Source organism: Tubulanus polymorphus, chromosome 9, assembly GCF_964204645.1.
Source record: "Tubulanus polymorphus chromosome 9, tnTubPoly1.2, whole genome shotgun sequence".
NCBI classification, from domain to species: Eukaryota; Metazoa; Nemertea; class Palaeonemertea; order Tubulaniformes; family Tubulanidae; genus Tubulanus; species Tubulanus polymorphus.
In genome coordinates this window covers 5,032,424-5,056,214 of record NC_134033.1, presented here as the reverse complement: position 1 = coordinate 5,056,214, position 23,791 = coordinate 5,032,424, and the positions used below count along the sequence as shown (strand labels likewise).

At 39.0% G+C, this 23,791-nt stretch overlaps 2 protein-coding genes and 1 long non-coding RNA gene across 3 annotated transcripts; all 3 read left to right on the top strand.

Annotated features, from left to right (window-relative positions):
• Window positions 1-739: 739 nt before the first annotated feature.
• LOC141910477 (uncharacterized) lies at window positions 740-1,846 on the top strand. Its single transcript, XM_074801169.1, has one exon. It carries the CDS (start codon window positions 740-742, stop codon window positions 1,844-1,846), a length of 1,107 nt encoding a protein of 368 aa, XP_074657270.1.
• A 5,166-nt stretch (window positions 1,847-7,012) lies between these two features.
• Window positions 7,013-9,660, top strand: LOC141910476 (uncharacterized). Its single transcript, XM_074801168.1, has 2 exons — window positions 7,013-7,208; window positions 7,301-9,660. Exons 1-2 carry the CDS (start codon window positions 7,013-7,015, stop codon window positions 9,658-9,660), a joined length of 2,556 nt encoding a protein of 851 aa, XP_074657269.1.
• A 7,034-nt stretch (window positions 9,661-16,694) lies between these two features.
• On the top strand, window positions 16,695-17,868 carry LOC141911120 (uncharacterized). The gene is made up of 3 exons (XR_012619976.1): window positions 16,695-16,950; window positions 17,242-17,342; window positions 17,494-17,868. It is a non-coding gene; the product is annotated as an uncharacterized LOC141911120 (long non-coding RNA).
• The last annotated feature ends 5,923 nt before the right edge of the window (window positions 17,869-23,791 follow it).

The following is a 23,791-nucleotide window of genomic DNA, read 5'->3' as shown; positions in this document are numbered from 1 at the left end:
GCTTGGTAAACCGTTAATTCAGTGGTTCTGTATGTATATATATATATATATATATATATATATATATATATATATATATATATATATATATATATATATATATATATATATTTTATAGTTTCATCCTATACACTATTTAACTCGGTAGCAGTCTTATTGGGTAAAAACAAATCCTGGTCCAAACTGTACTGATTTTGGCGTAGTTTACCGCTTTGAAACTGCAAACATTTCTACTTGTCTATTCCTCAAGATTTGGTAACGTAGGTTATTTTTTGAAGTGTTCGGCTTTGCGAAAAAAGACACGCAACAAGAGGATTTAGCAAGAATGCAAAAACCGTATGAAGAAAATGTCGTTTTTCATTGACGATGCAACCCCTGCAAGAGACATTTACCATACATACAGCCTTATCGAGTCTCAACATCTCAACGTTATATAAGCCAATATCCGAGTTGAAACTTGCTAAACATGAACAAGAATATATGCATATATATAGTTTTGAAAATAACAAGCTTCATATTCCATATAGTTCAGAAGCGGTGGCTGTATAATTTAGAATAGGCCTGCGATCAACTTGCACCTCCGGGTTAGACAACATATACCATCGTGCAGTCAGTCGTCTTACAAATTTCTACCTGCTACTGAAAATAGGCGGGTATACTGACTGACGTCGACAAGTTTAGGCGGGTGATATTTCAGAGGGTAAAGTTGCAATGGGCGCGAGAAGCTGCTAGACAACCGATGGCTGACTCAAACACCACCGTTCTGTCGACTATTACCACAAAACGAGTCTATCTCGGAGTTTGCGATAAGGCCCGAGCTGAACTGCCCATCCGTTTAGAGTATAAAATCAGCGTTTATCTGTACATCTTTTTCTATGGACCGGCCACGATATCGGGCGTCGTTTTGAACGTCACGACGATTCTAGTCTTGAAAAAGATGAACAAGGATATCTACTATCTACTGAAAGTTCTCGCGATTTTCGACATATGTTACTCGTCGAGCGTGTTCGTCATGTATCCTCTACGCGCGATTCACCTCTACGTACATCTAGGCGACACCGTTTTGCGTATAGACGACTGGTTTTTCGGCTGGGAATTCACGCAGGTCGCTTTAGGACCGTTTTACATCTTCCAGCTGATCAGAAACTGGTGTGTTATTCTGATCAGTTTGGAACGACTCGTAATTACGCTTTTCCCGTTGAAATCACGAGTGTTCTGGACGCGGAAAGTCGTCAATTGTGTTATATTCTTGTTGACCGTGTTCAGTTTTTTGTGTTTCATTCCGTCGTTTATTTTGGACCGCGCACTCGTGCCGCAGCGATGTATTCACTATTCCCCTACTCTCGGGCAAGGCAGGTTTTTCCCTTTTTTCCATCGCATTTTCGGTCACTGGAAAGCTCGTCTGGAAGGCTGGCAGGGCACCCTAATCAACATCATCGCTCCGATGATCGCGCTGTTCGCCGTCAACGTCGTTTTGATCGTCGCTTTGATCGTGAACAAATTTTCAGGTATCGGGAAAAGTCGTTCGGCGGCGATAAAGAATCAAACTTCCAACACGTTGGAGTTGCGCGCATTGAGAATGTCGTTCGCTCTCGTCGCAGTATTCGTCGGTTGTGAATCGCTGCTGTTTATCGGACGGATGCAGCGCGCGGGTTTCGCCATACCGGACACTCCTATAGCTGATCTAAACGTGTACGAGTCGCGGATGGTTCAGCGGAAAATCGCCATCGGTCTGACCGTGGTCGATTCGTGTATGAACTTTCTAGTCTATTGTTTGTCTAACAGTAAATTCAGACTTGCTGTCGTTGAGTTGACGACGCAGAAATGTAAACCCGGCCGCGCTTGAAAAACATACGCGGGCAAGCACCTTCCACAGGGGACGCACGAACCGGGCGCCAAGTTCAAGGTACATTGAACTTTCGCAAAAAACCGATACAGACAGCACTGATATTTTTTGTCAACACGAGAAAAACTTATTTTCATAGAATTTTTTATAGACCTAGGCCAAACCATGAGTCACGAAGTAGGAAAGTGTTGAGAAAGGAGAAGAGAAAATAGAGCAAGATTCGAAACCGGACCGGCTATTTGCTAGCGCGGCGTCTTCCCGCTAGACCACCGAGGCTTTTTGAATTCTACAGAATGTTTAACTACATATAGCACTCTATCTAAACCTGGGATGAGATGCAAGATTCTGAAACTTTTACATTTCTTCACACAAAAGTGAAAGGATTCTACATATTCATTTTCCATACAAAAACAGAATTTTTCCTTGTTTTTTTTCACACAACATTTTTCAAAAGGGAAAAAGAGACCTATACCTGGCGCCATTTCTATATTTCGACGAGGTTTAATGCAAGATTTGCTTAATTTGAACACGGTTAAGACACTGTTTTAAATTTAACCCGTAAGTAGAGTATATAAAAATCAATGACTGAACACTAGACTAGGTCTAGGGTCAAAGCTATATTTGTATACCCCTGAACTCTTGGTTGCTCTGCGCGGGTCAACAGTTCTTCAACAACACCACCTGTTGCTACGCACCCAGTCTCCTGATTATGATCGGGGTCGAGCGTCTTTGTATCATCCGATTTCCGTTTTCGGGTCCCAGTTTTTGGACACCGACTAAGACTTCATTAACGGCGTTTTTAACGTTCGTCATCTGCGCCGGTATAAGTCTGTTTCTATTGACCGTTAACAGTTACGACGATATACACGGTTGTTACCTCAGCGATCCCACTCTAATGACGGTCACCTATCTATTCATCGTCACGATACAAGGTTTCAACCCGACTTTAAGCCTTATTTTCTTCACGGCTTGTTTTTTCTATAGTATAAATCAGATGAAGAAAAAAGTCGAGAACAGTAAATCGAACTCGAGCGCCAATCAAGCCACGATAATGGTGGCTTCGGTCTGAGTGTTCTTCATCGTGACTTCAATCCCACTATGCGTCATACTGGTCCTGATTTATCTAATACCCGGTGTAAATCAGACTCTAGATATCCCATATCAGTTAAGCGCGCTAATAAAGTCACTGAATTACTCCATGAATTTTTATCTGTATATTTATTTCGGACGCGAAATTCTGAGACAGTTTCTAGTTATGTGTGGCGGTGTTTGTGCTTCAGCTTGTCGCGCTGCGAAATAGAGATCTCCGGCAACGGAGCATAACTCCTATAGTTACAATCAGGGGCGGATCCAGAGCCCTAGCTCGATGGTGTTCGAAAGTTAAAGTATGGGCACTCGATATGATGGACTTCTGTATCCACGCCTCTGTGCGGAGCGGTTTTAGCGTTCGGCTGTTCAGGGAAGCCAGGTCGTGGGTTCGAACCCCGTACATTACCGTAGTGTCCTCGGGCAAGACACTTATCCTCATTGCCTCTCTCCACCCAGGAGAAAACAGGTACAGGGTCTGATAGATGACTCCTAAGCGGCTAGCTAGGCTGTTACGTCTCTCCTGGGAGAGATGACTGATACATGTTAGGGTATCAAAATGGTTGGGGTATTAATACCGTAAAATCTAAAACGCTCTGAGCAGCTTTAGCGCTGTATAAGACACATATAATCATTATCATTATGATCAATGATATTATTATTATGCCTCGCGAACAGCCTGTGATATCTGGTAAAGATAATTACAGGTTACGATATCTAACCGTATAAGATGGCAAAAGTCGTTCTACTCGATCTCATTCACGAGTTGCCAATCGAGTTGTGTTTGAGATGTCGCGCCAATCCTTCGTGGATCGATTTCTTCTTCTTTTGATCGTCTGCACCGGTAGGTCAAAAACTATTTCGTTAGTTTCTTGCGGGGAAAGTTTACGATTTAGAGATTCGCATATATCAGCCATGTTCACACTGTGTTACTTAATTTAGTCCGTAAAAATGTAGTCTGTGTAAATTTAGTCCGTTCGAATTTAGAACGGACCGAGGGTGCACAACTTGCGAATGGCTCGTTCTAAATCGGCCCATTCTTTTTCAAAACTGACGTATTTAGACCAACCAAAAGCTACGGTGGCTGATTCGGGCCATAATAATACATTTTCTGTACGGCTAGAGCAACGATAAACAAGAAAATTAATTTAAGAAAATTATTTGACGCCTGCGAAAAAAATGTAGAATTTCTGGGCTAAGCTAATGTGGAATTGCAAATTTGAAATCGAAGTTTTAAGAAATTTGGGAAATGATGAGATTTGGCGATTGGGTAGATGATACAGGTTTTCGACTCTAGTAGTAGTTTAAATTTTTTTTAATGAAAATTCTCAATAATTGATCGCGAACTTGCGACCGACTTCATTTACTTATACCTCTAAGCTGGTCTGCAACTTCATAGCCTCCATGGTTGAAGAACGAGCTCTTCTGATGTCTGCTTCATCATGACTTCGAACATATCGTGTGGCCTAGCCAGCCGGCCCGGGCCACGGGTTTGGCTGTCACTCGATATCCTAGAGTTGAGTCTGGGTGGGTTGAGGTAGACATTGTCATTTAAAATAACATGCTTATGTTGTTCTGTATGAATTACCCGTGTGTCATGTATGTTGTATTAATTTATTTTAAAATTTGTATTTATTGAATTTGGGAATTTTATCCCGGAATTTCAATGTAATAAGGATCAATAAAGAATTGAATTCAATTGTCACCTAATTCACAAGCCATCAGAGAACGCGGAGCCGTATATGACAGCTATGCTATTATAAATTGCTAATCTCACGAAACCTGCATACTCCTAATATCAAACATATTTTCTAAAACGTTTGAATATTGAAATTATATGTTTACACATTTTCATATTGACCGCTTGTAGCCGCTGATGAAATTCACACCGGCCCTACACACATCGTAGATAGCTTCGTCATTCCACCGGCATGCCCACGTCAGGGTCTGACTTTTATATCAGACTTCCAAATCGTGTATACATCCGCCATTTAACCGAATAATCCGATTTACTTATCATTTCTATTTATGCCTGCCGCTTCTGATATAATCATACATCCTTCACTATTACAATACGTCTTCTTATGATATTCAATGCAATATAACATTTCGACGTTCAAATATAGGTCATTATATAATCACAGGAAGCCATTCTACATCAATGTCAATAATATTTTGCCAGATAGCTTGTTTGTGTACACATAGACCTGTGACGTTTTGCACATCGATTTACGGCTGTCGTTTGTAAAATGACGCTGAATGGTTAACATTGTTTAGGTTTCATAATGGTAACGTTTTATAAGGCGTCAAAAAATTTTCACACTGGCGGTTTTCCCGCGCGAGAATTCAATATTTTTCGTTCAATCGCGCGAGACAAACCAAACTTTTTGAATTCCCACGCGTTAAATAAAAAAAAACGAATATGAAAATTGTTTAATCGTTTCATCGGTCGAATTTTTTTTTAGAATAGCTCGAATCAGCCACCATACGAAACTGATCCAGATCTTTCCTGAATTTGTTGAGTATTTTAGATTACTGACCATTTTAGACGAACCAAAAGACTGATTCGGTTCTAAATTTTCGAGCGGATCTGTTTAGTCAGATTTTAATTATTCTTAAAAAAAACGTTTTTCACTTAGAAATTACGATATTGTATCGACATGTTTGAACGGGTAGAAATGCTATTCAAATGTCTGATTGTTTCTAACTATATGCTCTTTGGTCTTTTGACCAATGGGTTAAGGGTTTTTCTAAAACAAGTGGGAGGAATCACGAGATGAAATCCCACGATGTACAGATTGAAAGTGTTTACTTAATCAAAAAATCAAAAGAAACGATATACTCAGGCCTTTAGCATGTATACACTATGTTACATGTTCGAAAGAGTTAAAATCGTAAATTTATTCAGCCAAATAATCAAAAGTACGCGACATTTCGATCTCACCTTTGGGATCATCATCCAGGAGTTTGAACGCCTGGCGATGATCTCTAGGGTGAGTTCGAGGTCGCGTTGTTTTAATATTTGATTAGATAAATTCCCGATTTAAAAAAAAATGTATCGTGTAGATAGTGGGTTCTTATTATTCGTTCAGCGCGTTTGAGTGTGTTTATTCTACTGAAGGAATATAGGAAAAAATTGAAAAGTAAAGGATTTTGTATCAAAGGCGTTTCTAAATACTAATTGGAGACAAGAATGACCTGGGAATCTGTGCATTTTCTCTCGGAGATCAGGGCGTTCCGAAAGGTCTTGGTTTTAATTGAACCTTTCAATTTAGTGCATTATTATTTCATGAATTATCTAACACATAGTTGTATATCAAAGTGCAATAGGCCACACCTCATGTGATAACTTTGAATTGTCGTAATTTGTCGTTGTTCAATTATGTGAGATGTAATATCATCCTCAGTTAAGTGGAAAAACATAACACCCTTGCAATTGCGCAAAATTGAATTGAATACTCAATTCCAGCTAATCAAATTCCCATCCTCTGCGATAACCTTTAACTTTGACAACTGTTTATAAATCACGTGTGCTACCTAAAAATCCCAATAACATATATGAGCCTTGTCAGTAAGTAGAAAATTCACCAGGTGGCGCTCCATAAATTAAATTTACCACCCTTCCCCAAGGGGTCATATATGACCCATAGCCAAAACGTAGCTTGTACGTTTTCAATCAACGAATTGGGGTCATATATGGAACACTGGGCATTAAAGGATGCACTTTTTCATATTATGAAGTTTCTCTGAAAATATTTAGGTACTCTTAACTAATAATGAAGCAGTTGGGGGTCATATGTGACCCCTCGCAAAAAGCATGTTGATGTGAAAATATACCCAATATTGATATTGATTGGTCATAGGAGACCCAAATGAACTGAAAAAAAATAAATATGGGGTATGCCCTACTGTCAGAAGTATGTTTGGGTATCCCAGGGTTAAGTAAGATTTGGCAAATTCGTTCAAGATTTTTTCGAAAGAAAAACGCTCGTGTGGTCGCGGCTCAAGTGGCGAGGGGCAGGGAGAAAACGGGGGTCTGCGTATTAAGTGTTTTATCAAAAAAACAAAACTAAAAGCCGCATGATTATTTCAGATTATTTCATCGCGGCCCAACGATTTCCAGAATCTGGAATGCCGAGTAGACAGATTCCCGGAACTGGGATAACGGGTAACGCACGTGGGATTCCTGGTCGAAAAATTCCCGAAAGAGGCGACAACAAAAACAGCCAACTGATCGGAGATTACAAGGTGGCATCAGAGCAAATAGATGAAGATGGTGATTTAGTTCGAGTTTGTCCAGTCACGGGTTGTTTGGCTAATTTATGTACTTGTGGACTGTTCAACAACTGTTGTGACCTGATTGGAAAGTGCGTCATAAGAAGCGACGCGGACGAATTGAGACGAAAAAAACGATACAACAAATTCAATGGACCGACTGTATATACGGAATCGGAATCGAGACGTATCAGTCAAAAGGTTTTATAGCGATCGGTCGATGCCCGAGTGATTTCGACTTGAATTCAGACGTGCGTCGCTATTGCGAATCGCCGTCCAGTAATCTAGCTACGACGATTCCCGTCTACAGCGACGACTGGCTTCCCTTTAAGAATATGTATTGCGCGATGTGTCACGGGTTCAACGACACTCGATACGAACCGGCTAGTCTCGTCCTGCAGTGCACTAACACAACACGAATCGATGACGTCATCACGAGCGTGCACAACGCGTCTTTAAGCGACGATACCGCGAAGGTTCGGCTGCCCGAAGATTGTCGTTTATCTTACGCGCATCACAGGAAAGTTCGCATGGTTTTACAACCGTGCATGCGCAGTAACCTACCCGTGACGTCACACTGCAACGAGTCAGCAGATCAAGACTTAAGGTCTAAATGCAGACGGGTGTTTAACCCGATATCAGCTGTAGTCGGTGGACGGGTGAAAACATACCGTAATTATTACTGTATGAAATGTGAACTGAGTGACAGTGTTTTAAACGAATCGACCTTAGTTTGTAATTATGATCTAACCGGCCAAAAAACATTCGGTTTGAATATCTTACTCGATTTCAGTCTCGCGAACGGCGTAGAATTTCGAACTGCGGGAATGCCCGTCATCTCGTGGGCGCCGAAAGACTTTCTCTGCTCGGAAACAAACGAAATATTTGACCAGGAGACGCGTAGATGTCGCGGATACGACTGTATACGTGGATACCGGCTCCTGGGTACCGTCGAAGACAACGCCGTCTGTCGGCTTGTTGAGAACGAATGGCCTAGAATATCCGTACGCGTGTATTTCTCTTTCTTTATTACGTTTAACGAAACTCAGCGATTTGTTATGAAAAACTTCGGGTATGAATTGATGTATTTCAAAGTGAAAGTCTGCGGCGATGTCCATAAATCAAAGATTACAGAAATAGGAAGTTTATCATCTTTAAGCAATGAATCGTCATTGTACAGACGCGACTTCACGCTTACCAATCACGAAGAGTTTCTCGGTGACGTCACTATGGAATCAATCTTGAGCAAATATGAGGCGATGATCACGTGTCAATTCGGTAATGATGGCAGTCTGGTGACCATTTCCGGTTACGAGTTGTCGACTACGAGTTTGACTAAGAATACTCGCTGTGACGTCATCGATACAGAGGCAGACGTAGAAAATAATATGGCCCAAACCGGAAGTAACTCGTTTCTAGCCCAGTCCAACCAGTCTTTCAAATATTACAGAATTTTTCAAATCACCAGCGACGACGGAAAAACGAAAATAGTAAAATCGAGTAAATGTTCCACTAAAATCATCGACTGCGTGCGAGTGTATTCTAGTACAGGAGCCATGGTTTGCAGACAACAAAACAATTCAAAATTCAAAATAACGGTCAGTTCGTTATTTTCCGATCGAGATTTTCTGATAACCTTCACCTGTAGCTGTCTATCCGTCGTCAGTCTCGTGATAACGGTGGTAACCTATTTGAATATTCCCGATCTGCGAACTCTTCCCGGTAAACTCATCGTCAATCTCTGTATAACTCTCGCAGTGGCTCAAACTCTTCATATTTCCAGCCTGGTCGGCGTTGATAATCGATTACTATGCGTGTCGATGGCCGCTGTTAAACACTATATTTGGATGGTTGTTTTCGCGTCTATGGCCGCTGTTTCTGTTCACATGTTCACAACATTTTCTGCTGTTCGTAAACTGGTCGATTCTCCTAAGACGTTACTGTACTATCTACTATCAGTTTGGTTTTCTCCATTCCTCATTGTCGGACCCTGTATCGTCCTACACAACACCGATACCACTCAGTACTCCGGTGCGGTTTACGGTAGCCCCGTTACTTGTTGGTTTAGTTCCAGTTTCTCCCTATTGATGGCGTTCGTTCTACCGATCGGTATTATCGATCTGGTCAGTATAATTCTATTCGTAGCTACAGTTTACTGCATTCACCGGTCATTTTCCGCGATGGCCACTTCTTCATCTAACGCCAAACAGATGAGAACGACCACATTCATTTTCTACCGGATGGCTTTAGTGACTGTGGTCACGTGGGTGGTCGGGTTCGTAGCGTCGTTCGTAAATAACGATTATCTCTGGTATTTCTTCAATTTGTTGAACTCGTCTCAAGGTTGTCTGGTTTTCTTGGCTTTTATCGTCAACAAACGAGTGTTCGATATGTGTCGAGCGGAATTCAAATTGGGTCAAACCTCCAAAGCCTCCAAAACAGCGAGCGAATAAGCGAAGATAATCGAGAATCAGATACAGTAGGTGGGTTCAGGTCGACTGCGACGTGACGTCAGTAATGTCGTTCCGATACAGAGCTTCGAAACAAATTGATACAGTGTAGTCGTTTAGTCATTGTCGTTAAATATAGCTTTATCATAATAGACGTAGTCTTTCCCGGTTTTTAGTGTTATAATCAAATTTATATTCCTATTGATATAGAGAATATATTCAAATAGACATAGATATCTAATAGTTAATCCCGATATACCGCCCACATCGGTGCAGGGCGATTTTGGTGGTATAGGGGGCATGGTGGTATATCAGGGGCCGGTTGCACAGTCATGGCTTATACTTAAGTCCAGTCTAAGACCAACTTAGTTCTACAGCCAATCTTACAACTTAAGCACGCACGGATCCGCCTTATCTATTACTCCTCAAGCCAACCGAATGCGCCATGACGTTTTTTTGCAAACAGAATAACGGTTATTGTGGGATTGATAAACTAGATACGAATGGCTTGACTATTTACTACAAAACAACACGAAGTTGTAATGCATGATAATTAACAGCAAATGAGCTATAATTCTGTATCGTGATGAAAGGATATTTTCTCCTCCTATGTCAATCTTAATCGCGAATCACTATTTGATAAATGTGGGTTCCCTTTCTTCAACTATAATTATTACTACCTGCTAGTTGCCAGTCACATTTCCGATAGTTCCGGCATTTCATATAAATTTACTGCATGTAAACTCTGATGTAAAATAAACTGTTAATCCGTGCTTATTCTACAAGTCTTCTTGCTGATATGCCTGGGACAGGTTTTTTCCCTCCGGACCTCAACCCCTACGTACCACACAACGACCATGAAGGGGGACAGAATGGCAGAGGCGCAAGAAATGAACCGGGTATTGATCAGTGTTAACATTAAAATTCCATTTTCGAATAATAGTGCTTATACCGGAACTCCATTTTGTCGATGTCTTAAGATGAAATGAAATGAATTAAATGAAGTAGGTATTTTCAATATGCTAAACAATCCCCTTGTGCTAAGTCTTGCAGTACAACGAAAACGATTGAGCATAAATCTATTTCTTGAATCATAAATAGAAATGACAGAAGTCGGAAAGACCGGGGTAGGTTAAGACATTTGTTGACCTATACGCCATACACCATATTAGATAATTTGCATAAACTAAACCAGGATAGTAAAATAACAATTTAATACGTCTATGAGAAACAACACCATTTACATTTAAATATCGTCCAGAAGCAGTATGGTGAAATTAGACTTTGAAAATTTGTAGAATTGTGGCAAAGTAACCGGGGTAACTTGAGACACGCAACGAGGGAAAATGATGCATGGCCAAAATATCACAGAAATCGTCAAATCTTAATAACCATTTATTGAAACGGTTTTTTAAATCAATACATTTGAAACTTAATGCGAGAATTGAGAATGAATGCAGCGATTAAACAGTCGCTGCGTAAACGAACTAAATATATTATTTTCACGAGTCCACCATCTGCTTTACAACAATCAGTCGTGCTCATCTTTACAACGATCAGACTCCAATTACGCACTGTAGCCGGGAGAAAGAATTGTGTGACTTTTTACATAATACACGTGCGACGCATGTTGAGACATAGGTAAGTTCAATGTACCACGGAAGCTGTATATCATACTGCCCCGCAAGATTTATTTCATGAACCCATATCTCGGAAAATGGTAAATAACATTGTCAAATGGTTCTCTATGTGTATAGTGAACTACAGTCTCCTTTAATTTGAATATAGCAAGACAATATCTTTCAATTATATAGAAGTATCATTTACTCTTTTTGAATATTTAAGTACAAAATCAGTAATTTGTTTTTTTTTTTGTTTGGTCCTGTTCATTTACTTCTGCAGAAAATCTTAAAACGTAGGCAATTAATCTACGATCAACATTGTCTGATGACCCCTCCGCAGTGACTTGTGCATCGGGCCTGTACTCATGCCAGTGCCGCGTCAGGTGAGACCGCATCTACGTGTTCTGTGTATGTTACAACTGATAAGCCTTTAATTAATCTAAACAATGCTGTATTGTAGAATGGATATAAAAAAACGATGGTTTATTTACCCTGCACTGTTTCACTGGTCGTATTAAGACCGAACTGAGGTATGTGTTCGAACGATATCCAAAAACGATCCCAGACGTAGATTAATAGACATTACGCATTCTGGCTTTGGATTTTCACGAATTCACAGGCGTATAAATCCGATATAGCTTCGTCCCACGCGACAGACTCGATTCAAACATGTTATGGAGTTTATTGAAGAATTAAAGTATCGTTTTAAAGAGTATAGATTAAAAGCCACTAGATTAAAAAGATTGACAACAAAATGAATCCTTCATTAAGAATCGAATAAGAATATCAAAATACATTGCGTTACGTATTTCTCTCTCGAGTTGGTCGCAACCTGGCTTTGTCTATTTGAATAAATGTTACGTTTGATAACGCTATAATTTCCATTATATTATTGACATATATTGAATTATCGTGATTTGCTAACATCGAAGCTTTCACGGTTAATCAATCAGCAAAATGCGTTATTAGACTTATGTGATGTGTCTGAATCTAGACTCATCTTTATAGATAACTTCATCAGTGGCTTGTTGCCATTGACCAACGGCAATCAGATCTGTATTATATAAACGACATTTGACGATGTTATTTTGTCGTTTGATGACGAACAAATCACATTCACGATTCAAAACACATTTCAAACCGCAGTGAGTTTCAGACGCTGTGGTTGTAACTGGTTCGAGTGGGTTGATATCGGACGAAGGCAGATTCTTTGACACGGTATCAATTACAAAATCTACAAAGAATTCGCCAACAAAGTTGCAACATTGAATCCATAAACTTTGCAAGAAAATTCGAATTATCTTATCATAGAGAAGGGATAACCCTATGGTGTATAAATCAGTGATAGATTTTGCTAGTACACCACACTGCGGTGTATTGATATAATTAATAATTATCTATCTTGAAAAATGACAACACCTGTCAAACATAGTAAAATACTAGTAACTAACGATACGCCGCACCGCGGTGTAGACGCACAATATAGTGGTATTCCCGTTATTCTACAGAATAGGGTGGAATTTCTAAAAAATTTCAAATTATCTCCAGCACTATAGGGTATTAATTAGTCAGAACTGAAAGGGTTAAAAGGGAGTTAAAAATAAAATCCTTCGACCGTCGTCATCTTTTTGCGCGGCCTTATTATTTCTTCTACGAATCTTATAATGTTTTAAGTTGTACTTATGAACATACTATACTAAAACTTACGTCTTTAAACACATATTTCAGGTCACTCTAAAACTCAGCTTTCTGATCAGGTCACCTGCAGCACCTTTATCCACGAGTTCAAGGTCAGTCACAAGTTAGTCAGGCAGGAGACTGCGACAGAAAATTAGTGACACAAATTAGTCGAGAAACTGGACAAACGGTTCTATCTTCGCCTTGGCTAACAACAGTTGTTGGAACGGGTCAGTTCAAGAGAGCGACGACGAGACAGTTTGATAAGTTTTGATTTACATGAATTGCTTCAGACAAGTAACGGAGTATCGGGCATCAACTGAATTTACTCATTTACTAAAACTTTTCTTTCGTTGTTTTTTTTTTCGTTTATATAATATGCGCACGCTTACAAACTTAATTGATCGGAGGCAAAATTGTTGGTTAAAGAAGAAAAACTTCAGCCCAAATATTCTAGAAGTTGTGAAACTACCTATCAATTTGCTTCTATCAATTTGGAAAAGAAAATTGTTTACGTAAGTTCTCACAGGACCCGGAATTTACGTGGTAATTAACCTTACAAATGGTTCAACTTTCATAGAAATAAAAGGTCGATCAATTCAGTGACAATCCACCCTCCGAAGACATGGCTGACTACAGGCCCGGAAATCTAGCGGCAATATCGTTCTTGACTCCTTGAAAGGAATTGTCGCCCATAGGGCTGATAAGGTCAGGTCAGGAAGGTCCGATGATATTTTTGATCTAACCATTTTCACCTTTCTCTTCATCCGTTTGCTTATCTATTGCACGCGGATTTCCCATTGATAACATATGTTGCAGATATTTTCCTTTTTAGTTTCGGGATGTCTGTTGCAATCAGATAGCCTGTTACAGGTCAACATTGACATTGTTTTGGAAAATGTTGACTTAACAGGTTATTTGAGACAAACATTCTGAGATATCCAATGGTTTTTATCGGAATTTCCCTGCGATAATCGGAAAACGCCTACGCCATGGAATGGCAAAATTCGGATTGGAATAATCCCGATCGTTACTGGTCGGACACAACCGCTCATATTCGATTATATCCGATGTAAATCGCTTTACAACAGCAATCGAGCGCAGGAAATATCCTACTTGTGTCGGGATCTGCCGATCCCATTAACCTGTGTCACTTTCGTTGAAGACCGAATTATCTCGGAAAAATATACGTCGGAAGATATGTCGGAAATATCCGCGTTCAACTCTTGCACATATTTTGACCGAAGTATATTGTTCACAGTGTGCCAAATGACGCCGGACGTCGGGTCACCACATGCCTTCTCGATTTGAAAAATGAAATAAAAACAGAATATATTGTCCCCTTTTTCTAAATGCATGTCCCGTCTTCATTAGACACCTAGTTATGACCTAGTTACGCCTTCTTTTCCAAACTCTAGTAATATTACTGTCCTATCAAACAGTCGAGGAAAGCCACGACTTGTTCTGGTAGTTTAATAGAGTTCCGCTATTTTCGCAAAAAACATATTCCATCGGAGATATCGAATAAAACGTATTTCAGCAAGTAATTTCTGGCACTGCATGATGGAGATGAGCGATACGATACAGTCGTGCAGATGATTGCAGGTTATGTATGACACGAGTATAGATAACGGGAGGCTACGTGTCTCTCGCTATTAAACTGCCAGCTGATTACTGCTATTGAAATATGAATTTTACATCACAATTCACATCGACGATGGCTGAGTCTCCTCACTGTGTACATCCACCTACACGATGGAACCATGTGTTCAGTGTCAATCTGTACCGTTTCGGATATTCGTTGGTTTCAGTTCTGGGAGTGATACTGAACTCTGTTTCTATTGTAGTATTCAGAAAGATCGGTCGTACCACTTATCAAACTATTATAATTCTTGCCTGGTTTGAAATACTATTTCTGTTGTCAGTATTCGTACTTTACCCATTTCGTCTTATTATCATCGATTTCAGCAAAACCACTAAAACTAAACTGCTTATGCACTATGATGATTGGTATTTTGGACACGAAATCATTACATGGGCGATGCCGCTGTTCTTTACATTTCAAACTGCTAGAAACTGGGCGGTTGTGATAGTAAGTTTTGAGAGACTTTTGGTCGTCGCGAGTCCGCTGTATTTTAGAAGATTCTGGAACAAAAAACAAATAATATTCTTATCATTGTTCAACGCGTTTTTCTCAGCAGTTTGTCATTGGCCGCATTATTTTCCATTACGTTTACCCGGAAGGACCACCGATCCTTGTGTTCCAGGTGTATTTACATTGGGAGCCTTTGGTGGCCAAACAACTCGAACACCTTTTCATTATCGGTATGATTATGGGTATTACTTCACATTCATTACCTACATCTTCATGACGGTTCTCTTACCTTTCATTATTCTAATAATGTTAAATCTAACTTTGTTCGGAGTCATGATATTTAGAAAAATAGATGGGAAGAAACAATTTAACTCAGCGGCGATCAGTGAGAAAAGTAAAAACACATCCGCTGAATTGAAAATATTAAAAATGGTTCTCTTGATTGTGTTATTGTACTTTGTGTTCGAAATTCCGGCATCTGTACAGCGATTGTTACATTTCTTCAGAATCAAGTTAGGAATACGCCACAGTTTATCCGGAGATGAACTAATGGTCCTGAGGAAAGTTGGAATTCTGCTCAGTGCTTTTGATTCATCAGTAAATTTCTTCGTTTATTGCGCAACGAACGACAGCTTCAGGAAAAAAGCAAAACAAGTATTACTCATCAGTTATCTGTGTTATTCAAAATAATTGATTGAGAGATTGTTTATTCTTTACGGATTAATCCAGGGACAGATTGTGACTGGATTTACTTGCAAGATGACGACACTTGAAAATAATACGATCCATACCCATGTTCCCCGGGTTCTATATTTCCCACGGGTTCTATGTTCCCCAGGGGAAACCTAGATAAAGGGGTTCTATTTATTCCCCGAGTCCGATATTCCTGGATTCTATATTATTCCCCTGGGTATATATTATCCCATAGATTATAGTGGTTACGAACTTTTAAAGTCGTGAATAAATCTAGTTATACTAAGTCCACGAACCGCGTTATTTTCACATATTAAAGTTTTGTGTTGGGTCCTTATAAATTTGAACAGTTTTCCATTTTGAAAGAGGTATTACTTTATCAGCTGTGTATCAAAATGATCGGATCATTCGCATCCACGTTGTTTGTTTCACATGAAACTGATCCAATAGATTTGACGATAAATCTGAAATATTGAAATATATTATGTTGTATCGGGTTTTTCAAATTCGTAGAAAAAAGATTTAGATGTACTTCCTGCCGAACCCGGGTAGTTCGGTGACTGCACGAGTCCACATTTATCTTTAGTAGCAACTGGGAGACGGGAACCGGCAAATCCAAAACTTATGCGCTTTTTTCACTCCCCGACATTGACAACGTAGTTTAACTATCAGTGGTTCCTGCCAGAATACAAACTCATTAACCGGTTCCTGAACTTCGCTGAAAAAGCTGAATCACTGAAACGCTGAAACGCAGAAATAAAAACGCTGAAATTTCAGGGAATTTCCGAAAAACGCCGAAATTTCAGGGAATTCCCGAAAAACGCTGAAATCGTGCTAGGTACCAACAATACACGTTTTGAAATATTTTCCGGGCCGGTGTCCGCTGCCGAGTCCTGAACCGTGTTTTAGTCTCTACCTTCGGTTACAGAGACACGCATGGACAGTATGTGTGGAGTATACTTCTAGAGGGCCACTTGTTGGACAAATTAATTCGCTTGAAATCCGGATTTTTAATGCATACAGGCAGCATAATGAGGAAAACCCATTCACAAACCGTGCAAGCCAACTTAAACACTATGCTCAATATTCCCTGCAAGACGCAAAATATCTTATTTGAACGTTCATGTATAAAACATGGAGCAACTTTTCTTTTGTCAACACGTTGATGGGCGACGGACTATGTCACTATGGTATTCTCTGAAGGAGGTAAATTAAATTTGACAGCTAGTTATATAAATGATGCAGCTTTTGGACAAAAGGGATCTAACTAAAGTTCTTTTTAATTCACTGTGGAATGGAATGGAATGGATTGACGCCAATGGCATGCAGTAGGCCCCTACGTATGGGTCATACTGATTAGCGTCAACCAATTAATCTAAATCGGGCTAACCATTCAACAACTGTGAATAATTTATTTGCTGTGGCGTGATAATAATTAGTTTTTTTGAAGAAATGACATACCGACTGTTAGAAAAATGTACCGATTCTTATTTTTAGACTACTACTGAATCTATAAAAGGAGGAGTCATAGACAAAGTTGATATGCTTAGCTGGTGACACTTCTTGTCAAGTACATCATCTCAAGTACTGGGTGTTTTGTAAGTTTAATTTCAGTATTTATTTACTAAGTGCTGTTCTGTCAGACCTCAGTGCTTTCAAACTAGGCCCACCCCATAGGCTATATAGTCCAGGGTGTATTAGCCACTATTCTTTTATATCCGACTAAAATGCACCTTTTTCTATTTTTAGATTCAGGCTTAGAATGTGCAAATTTTTTGAGATACTGAGAAATCAGATGGCACCAGTAAACTTCAACTGCGAAATTTGCAGCAGGATAGCTGAACGACACAATTTTTAAAAATAAAATGGCTATTCGAATGCTATTTCAATAATAACTTGATTCAACCAGAGAGAAATAAGTCAATTGCGGATGTACAGTACACCCACTTTTCTTCCCTGTTTCCTGGTACCAAATTTTTAGTCTTAAGCTAAGAAGCGATATTCTAAGGTATACTAGTGGATTTCATTAGAATATGAAGCAATGGAACCAGAATTCTAGCCAGAGTTAAGCGAACTATTGATTCTGATATAATGTAAGAACTGATTTCCTTTGTATACTCTTGCAGAATGTGTTATTTCAAGCTGTTAAATAATATAGTTAGACAAATGTCCAATTATTGGATCTTTCTTGTTGACTCGTTTAATTTTGTGAGTTAAGAGTTCCAGTCAATCCACAATGTGCAGTGCCTAGCCTTCATCTACACTAAAGCCATGCCTGTGTATGGGAAAAAAATATCGTTCGACTCCTATAGGCCAGACACATCAAAGCATGCAATACATTGCAGATAGTAGTCTCCGGCAAGTCGAAAGAGAAAGTAAACCAGGTTTTACCCCGTACCCTACCCGGGAACAAAGACACTTAAAGATTCCTTCCTCCTTGTAGAAATTGTAGAAATATGGCACCCAATTGTAGCAATGCCAAGTACAGTATACTATGACGGTTAAAACCTTTATTAACGAATTTCAATGACACCGAAAATAGAATCAAAATAATCATTAGTTCTATGCTAGCACTTAATTTGGGTTATCAGGTTCAGCCTAACTGTACTTTCATTCAGCTACTACTTGTATGAGACTTGGCAATGATACGTTGCAAGAAATCACCAAACATAAGAAAAAATATTGTGAATTAATATTACTGTGATTAAGAATTTATTCAAATGAAGTGATAACTTCATTGTTAGATCGTACCGGTATATGCACATAAAACTATGGCAAAAAACACATCTAACAATCCACGCAATCCGCAATCGATCAAGTCGGTCATGACGACGACCATAAGGCATGTCTCTGTAACCGAAGGTAGAGCATAAAACACGGTTCAGGACTCGTCAGCGGACACCGGCCCGGAAAACATTTCAAAACGTGTATTGTCGGTACCTAGCACGATTTCAGCGTTTTTCGGGAATTCCCTGAAATTTCGGCGTTTTTCGGAAATTCCCTGAAATTTCAGCGTTTTTATTTCAGCGTTTCAGCTTTTCAGTGTTTCAGCTTTTCAGCGAAGTTCAGGAACCGCTCATTAACTGTGAAGTTTAATACAAGACTGTTATTAAGAAACTGATTACTCAAACTCAGAAACTGATCACATAATAATGTCATCTTGAGAAAACATCGGTCAATTTGATATTCGTGTTCTGATAATATGTGAATATTTTTCAAGCGATGGCGTCGATTTTCAGGTGTAATCACGAGACAGTGTGACGTCATATTGATCTGACGTTCTTCTTCTTGTAGAACATAACCATCACAATCAGTAGGAGCAAATTCAAGAGATGACCTGCTAGGACAACCAACAGTTAACCGATTGTTATAGTAATAAGCGTATGCTACTACAGTAACCGGTCCACCTGATGTAATCAGGCTGACGACAGATCGACCGTAGTATGAACCAGGACAATACGGACCATAGCGTCTAGCTGTGAAATTATACCATCAAAATTATAAAAACCAGCTCGATCACAGTTTTCTGATAGCGCTGTTAGTTTCAACTGTTCTTCATAGATGTTCACTTTCCAGTTTAGTTGTAATGTAGTTACACGATAAAATGTAGTCTTTGATCTTGGGAACAATCGATTAGCTGATATTGAGTTCTTATATTTCAGCATTCAATCACAAACTTTGTGATTGAATGCTGAAATATAAGAGAATTGATTACAGTATTGAATGTTTACAATACGACAATTTCAAACCACTAACAAACAGCAAAATATCGATAATAGTTCTAGTTGTAATCCAAAATAATTTAAATTCTTCCACTAATCATCATAATTACTCCGCGTAAACAACATGTGCTTTGGGTCACACATAACGTTGTCATTCCAAGTTTCTCGGCAAAGTTTCACTCGTCAAAATCGCCATCAAAATCATAGATTATTACAATGATTCTATTACACGAACCTAATTTACAAATCATTGTTTTTAATTTACCGATATCCTTGGCTTGTTGACGTGGTCGTCTGATATTTTCATTGATTTCACTTCGAATTCTATTTTCAAATTTGATTTAAAAAAATGCGATGTCGTTAAAACGCACAGAATCACGAGAAATCCGTCTGATTTTACACTCAGAGATATAAGATGGTTAAAACTGAGTAAAATATCAGTTCTCACAATACGTAACCCTTCCTGTTTATATACACCAACGACACCTGGTGACGAGACGAGATCACGTGTCCAGTTGAAGATGACGTACTGCAGAACATCGACTGTGATAGACCAGCAGTATAAGTGTTTAGACTTAGTTACTATATGTGGTATTCCATCAATTGTAGTGAGCAGTCCTGATTTATTATAGATTTGAATTAACGGGTTAGAGATGTTCCAAAATTATATTTTGTAAACTCGCATGAGTAACTGCGACTGAAACCAAGATCTAGTTGAAATGAATTCAATACGTGCTTTATAAGTTTTAGTATAACACGACGAAGGTGGATGTCCGGTTTGTTCTAGTATAAGAGCTATAGGTTCACTGGTGCTGTTCCATCCGTCGTAAATTTGAGGACGAGTTTTCATTGGATACTCTCCTGGTTTTAATCTGAAATCTAACTGTATAAACGTTAAATTCATTGCAAACCCGTCTGGCTTCCCGATCCATTCTAACAACAATATACACCGAGAGGTAGAAATCGTGAATTTATAACCTGTTTGAGTTGGTAATTCTTTTACTCCACCGTTAATAAATAATGCATTTATATTCGATTTTCAAGCGACTCTGTTCTAGAAAACGATATATGATATGAACCCGACTACCTCGCGCTCCATCGACGTTACTCCTAAACAACAACGAAATCAAATCGTTACTGCCGATTTCAAGTGGTTTTCTACTGGTAGCGCAGAGTTTGTTGTCGGATTTACCGATGAGAGGGCAGTTCTCGTTACAGAATATCGACGGCTCGATGTCGTAGTAAACTTGAACGAGAAAACTTCCCGGTAAAGAGCTGTCGACGAACCAACGACATTCAACACCGTGCACTAACGAGGGATAGTTCGGTGAAACGATGTAACCGGACGTAGAATCGACGGAGTATTGAGTCTTCTTACAAGATGAACTGACTGTAACAGACGCGGCTTCCTCGACAGAGTTTGCGCGATCAGCCCGCGTAAATATACAGTCTCCGCAAGCGATCAGTAAAACTACGAACAACGCTTTCATTCGCTGCATATTGAGCAGAATTCACGCTTCGAAACAAACACATTTCTAACTATTTCCAAGTTCGCACGACATTTCTCAAAAGAATAGCTGCAGTTATAACGAAGTTACAACGAATTTGCCAATGGCAGATGTTGACGAATTGATCCAGTGTCCAATTATTTTGTAAAGACCAAATCAAACTGGCACCAGTATCGTATTTTGTGAAACTTCCATCTGTTTTCGGTTTCGCTGTAATTACCGCGGTTTCTAAATTTAGACGTGTTTCAATATATCGTGTTTATAATCATGCGCAATTATTTCGCTAAAAATATTTACTGTCGCTTCCGAACTGCGTTTTGATATCCGAACCAGATTTGACAATATTCGATAATATTTTCTTTATTAACTTATATATTCTGCGTCTCTATAACACTTCGTCAACATCTGTTTTGACAATTCACACTCTACAGTCAATATGATAACAGAGTTGAAACAAAGCGAAGCGCATGGATATCTGATTGTGGCGGGTAAGGACTTTTTCTCTGCAGACTTTCTGAGGAAACAACTCAATCCAAGTAAGACGACGATGACAGCGGTAGAATAGAAACTGTGCTTATAACGAGCCAACAAATGCAGCAAATACCGATAACGCATTTTGGAGTTATAATTGGACTTCTAGAAAACGGGTTGACGATATTTGAATATCTCTGACGAGTTAGAATCATGAGAAAAGTTAAAGTAGCCTCTATTTATCATCTTGATGACTTGAATTCATAAATACAAATAACAGTATTTCCTGCTTGGCTACTATTACTACTACTGCTGTTGCTGGTGCTAAGACAGTTCTAACAAGTTACAGACAATGGACATTTGATTTGTTGAATGTATTGCATATTTCCTATGATGATATCATCTTAATTCATTTTATTTGATCAATTCCAAATAGTTCTATGATGTGTGTTTGATTTCAGTGACAATTCGAGTTATAGACAATGGAAATGTAAATAACAGATTGTATTGCAAAGTGATTTTTCTGTTAATTCAATTTTGAAAGGATTTAATTTACTGTATAGAAATATCATTTTAACGAGGACGTGTAGAATATCTGATATTATATCTACTTCATATATTAGTTAGGTTTCTGAAGTTAAAATATTAACAGGGTCTGTATGGTATTATCTAGCCAGTGGTTCTCGCGTCCCTTGCACCGCATCATGACAAACTCAGTTCATATTGTGTCTGGTTATTGTCCTCGATCTCTGAATTCAATGAATACCTTTCGATTTGAAATTTAACCGGCATAGGATTAATTCTTAACACGCGTTGAATTCAATATAGACGCGCATATATGTACAGTGCTTGCGTGAGATTAGGTAAGTAAAAAGGGAGATCTATAAGTTTTTTTCCACTAATTTAAACACTAATTTGGGAAGTTGCCGAGGGATGCTTTCGACAGTTCACGTCATCTCGTTTATAAATTAATCTAATTGACTCCCTGTCTCTGGGTTCTCACTCGGGAATCCAACCTAAACTTAAACATTGATTCTTCCAGTCAGTACTGAAATATGAAATTGTCGGTTTTTCAGATCAGCCATTCCTCACTCGGGACCTTATTGCTGCCAATACTCCGAAGCTGAGTAAACCGACGCTGTGAACTCCAGACATTTTTGAGATAATCCATGATGCTTCACACAGAAATTGGTGGTGAGTGGATTTGTGGGTTTTTAATACTGGCTATAACAAATTACAATGTGCATGTTTCGAGACAAATTAAGAATTATCATTGAGATCAATACTGCCTGTTTTTCAGATAAGCTCTACTTCTCTCAGGATCTGAATGCTGTCAATGTTTGCTGACTAAACCAACAAGGCCGGACAGATATTATGCTGTAGCTCGGGTGTCACATTTCCCAAGGAAACGATAACTGATCGAAATAATCCATGCAGATCCACACATGAATTGGTGAGCGGACAATTTAACTTCAATTCTAAATGTCAAACTTAGGTGAGGTCGTATTCAAGCTGATTCAAGTCTAATTAAACTTTGGTTGCATTTTCAGAGACGACCTTTCTGTGCAGGATCTGATTGCTGCCAATGCGCGTTGACTAAACCGACAAATACAGTTTCCAGATTCCAGACCTTCCTCACTTCATCAGGACCTGATTGCATCAAGTGTGTGCTGACTAAAACAACCTGGTCTGATAGAGGACTCATGTGTGAGCTGAAATCTCTTCAAGGAAAAGATAAAACTGCTCACATAATCCGGTAGAGTAGAGATTTTAAACAGTTTCTCATTAGGACTCTGACGTTAGGATAGGTTTAATCTTAGTTTTGAACATATGGACCCTCGTTATAGCAAAGTAGACAGTAGACTCAATCTGAACTCGAATAAAATGTGGCCAGTGTTTGAATTCCAATTAAACCATAGATATTTGACTGGCATCATTGGATGTAATGATTCGAATTATTGTGTTCGAAGTGTTTATTTCCAAGAGTTACGAAGAGTCTTACGTTTTATCGGTATATAAACAACACATAGCCCGACTGTATGATTTGGAACAGGAAAATACGGGTCATACGGATGTCGGTTGGTGGTTTTTTGGCCAATAATTTTGTTTACAATCGTATAAAGGAGAAAAATAAAGACTTTTTAACATAACACGGTTATTTACAAGATTATACAAATGAACGATTTACTAAATACAACAGCACCGATCTATACAGTATATCAACACCGTTTTTAAGTGATTTTGCCAATTGGAAATTCGGGGTTTAAATGTATCAAAATTTATAAATGTGTTTGAATTTGGAATGCCGCAAAACCGACTGTTAGTCGCGCTATCTGGTGTTTGTCA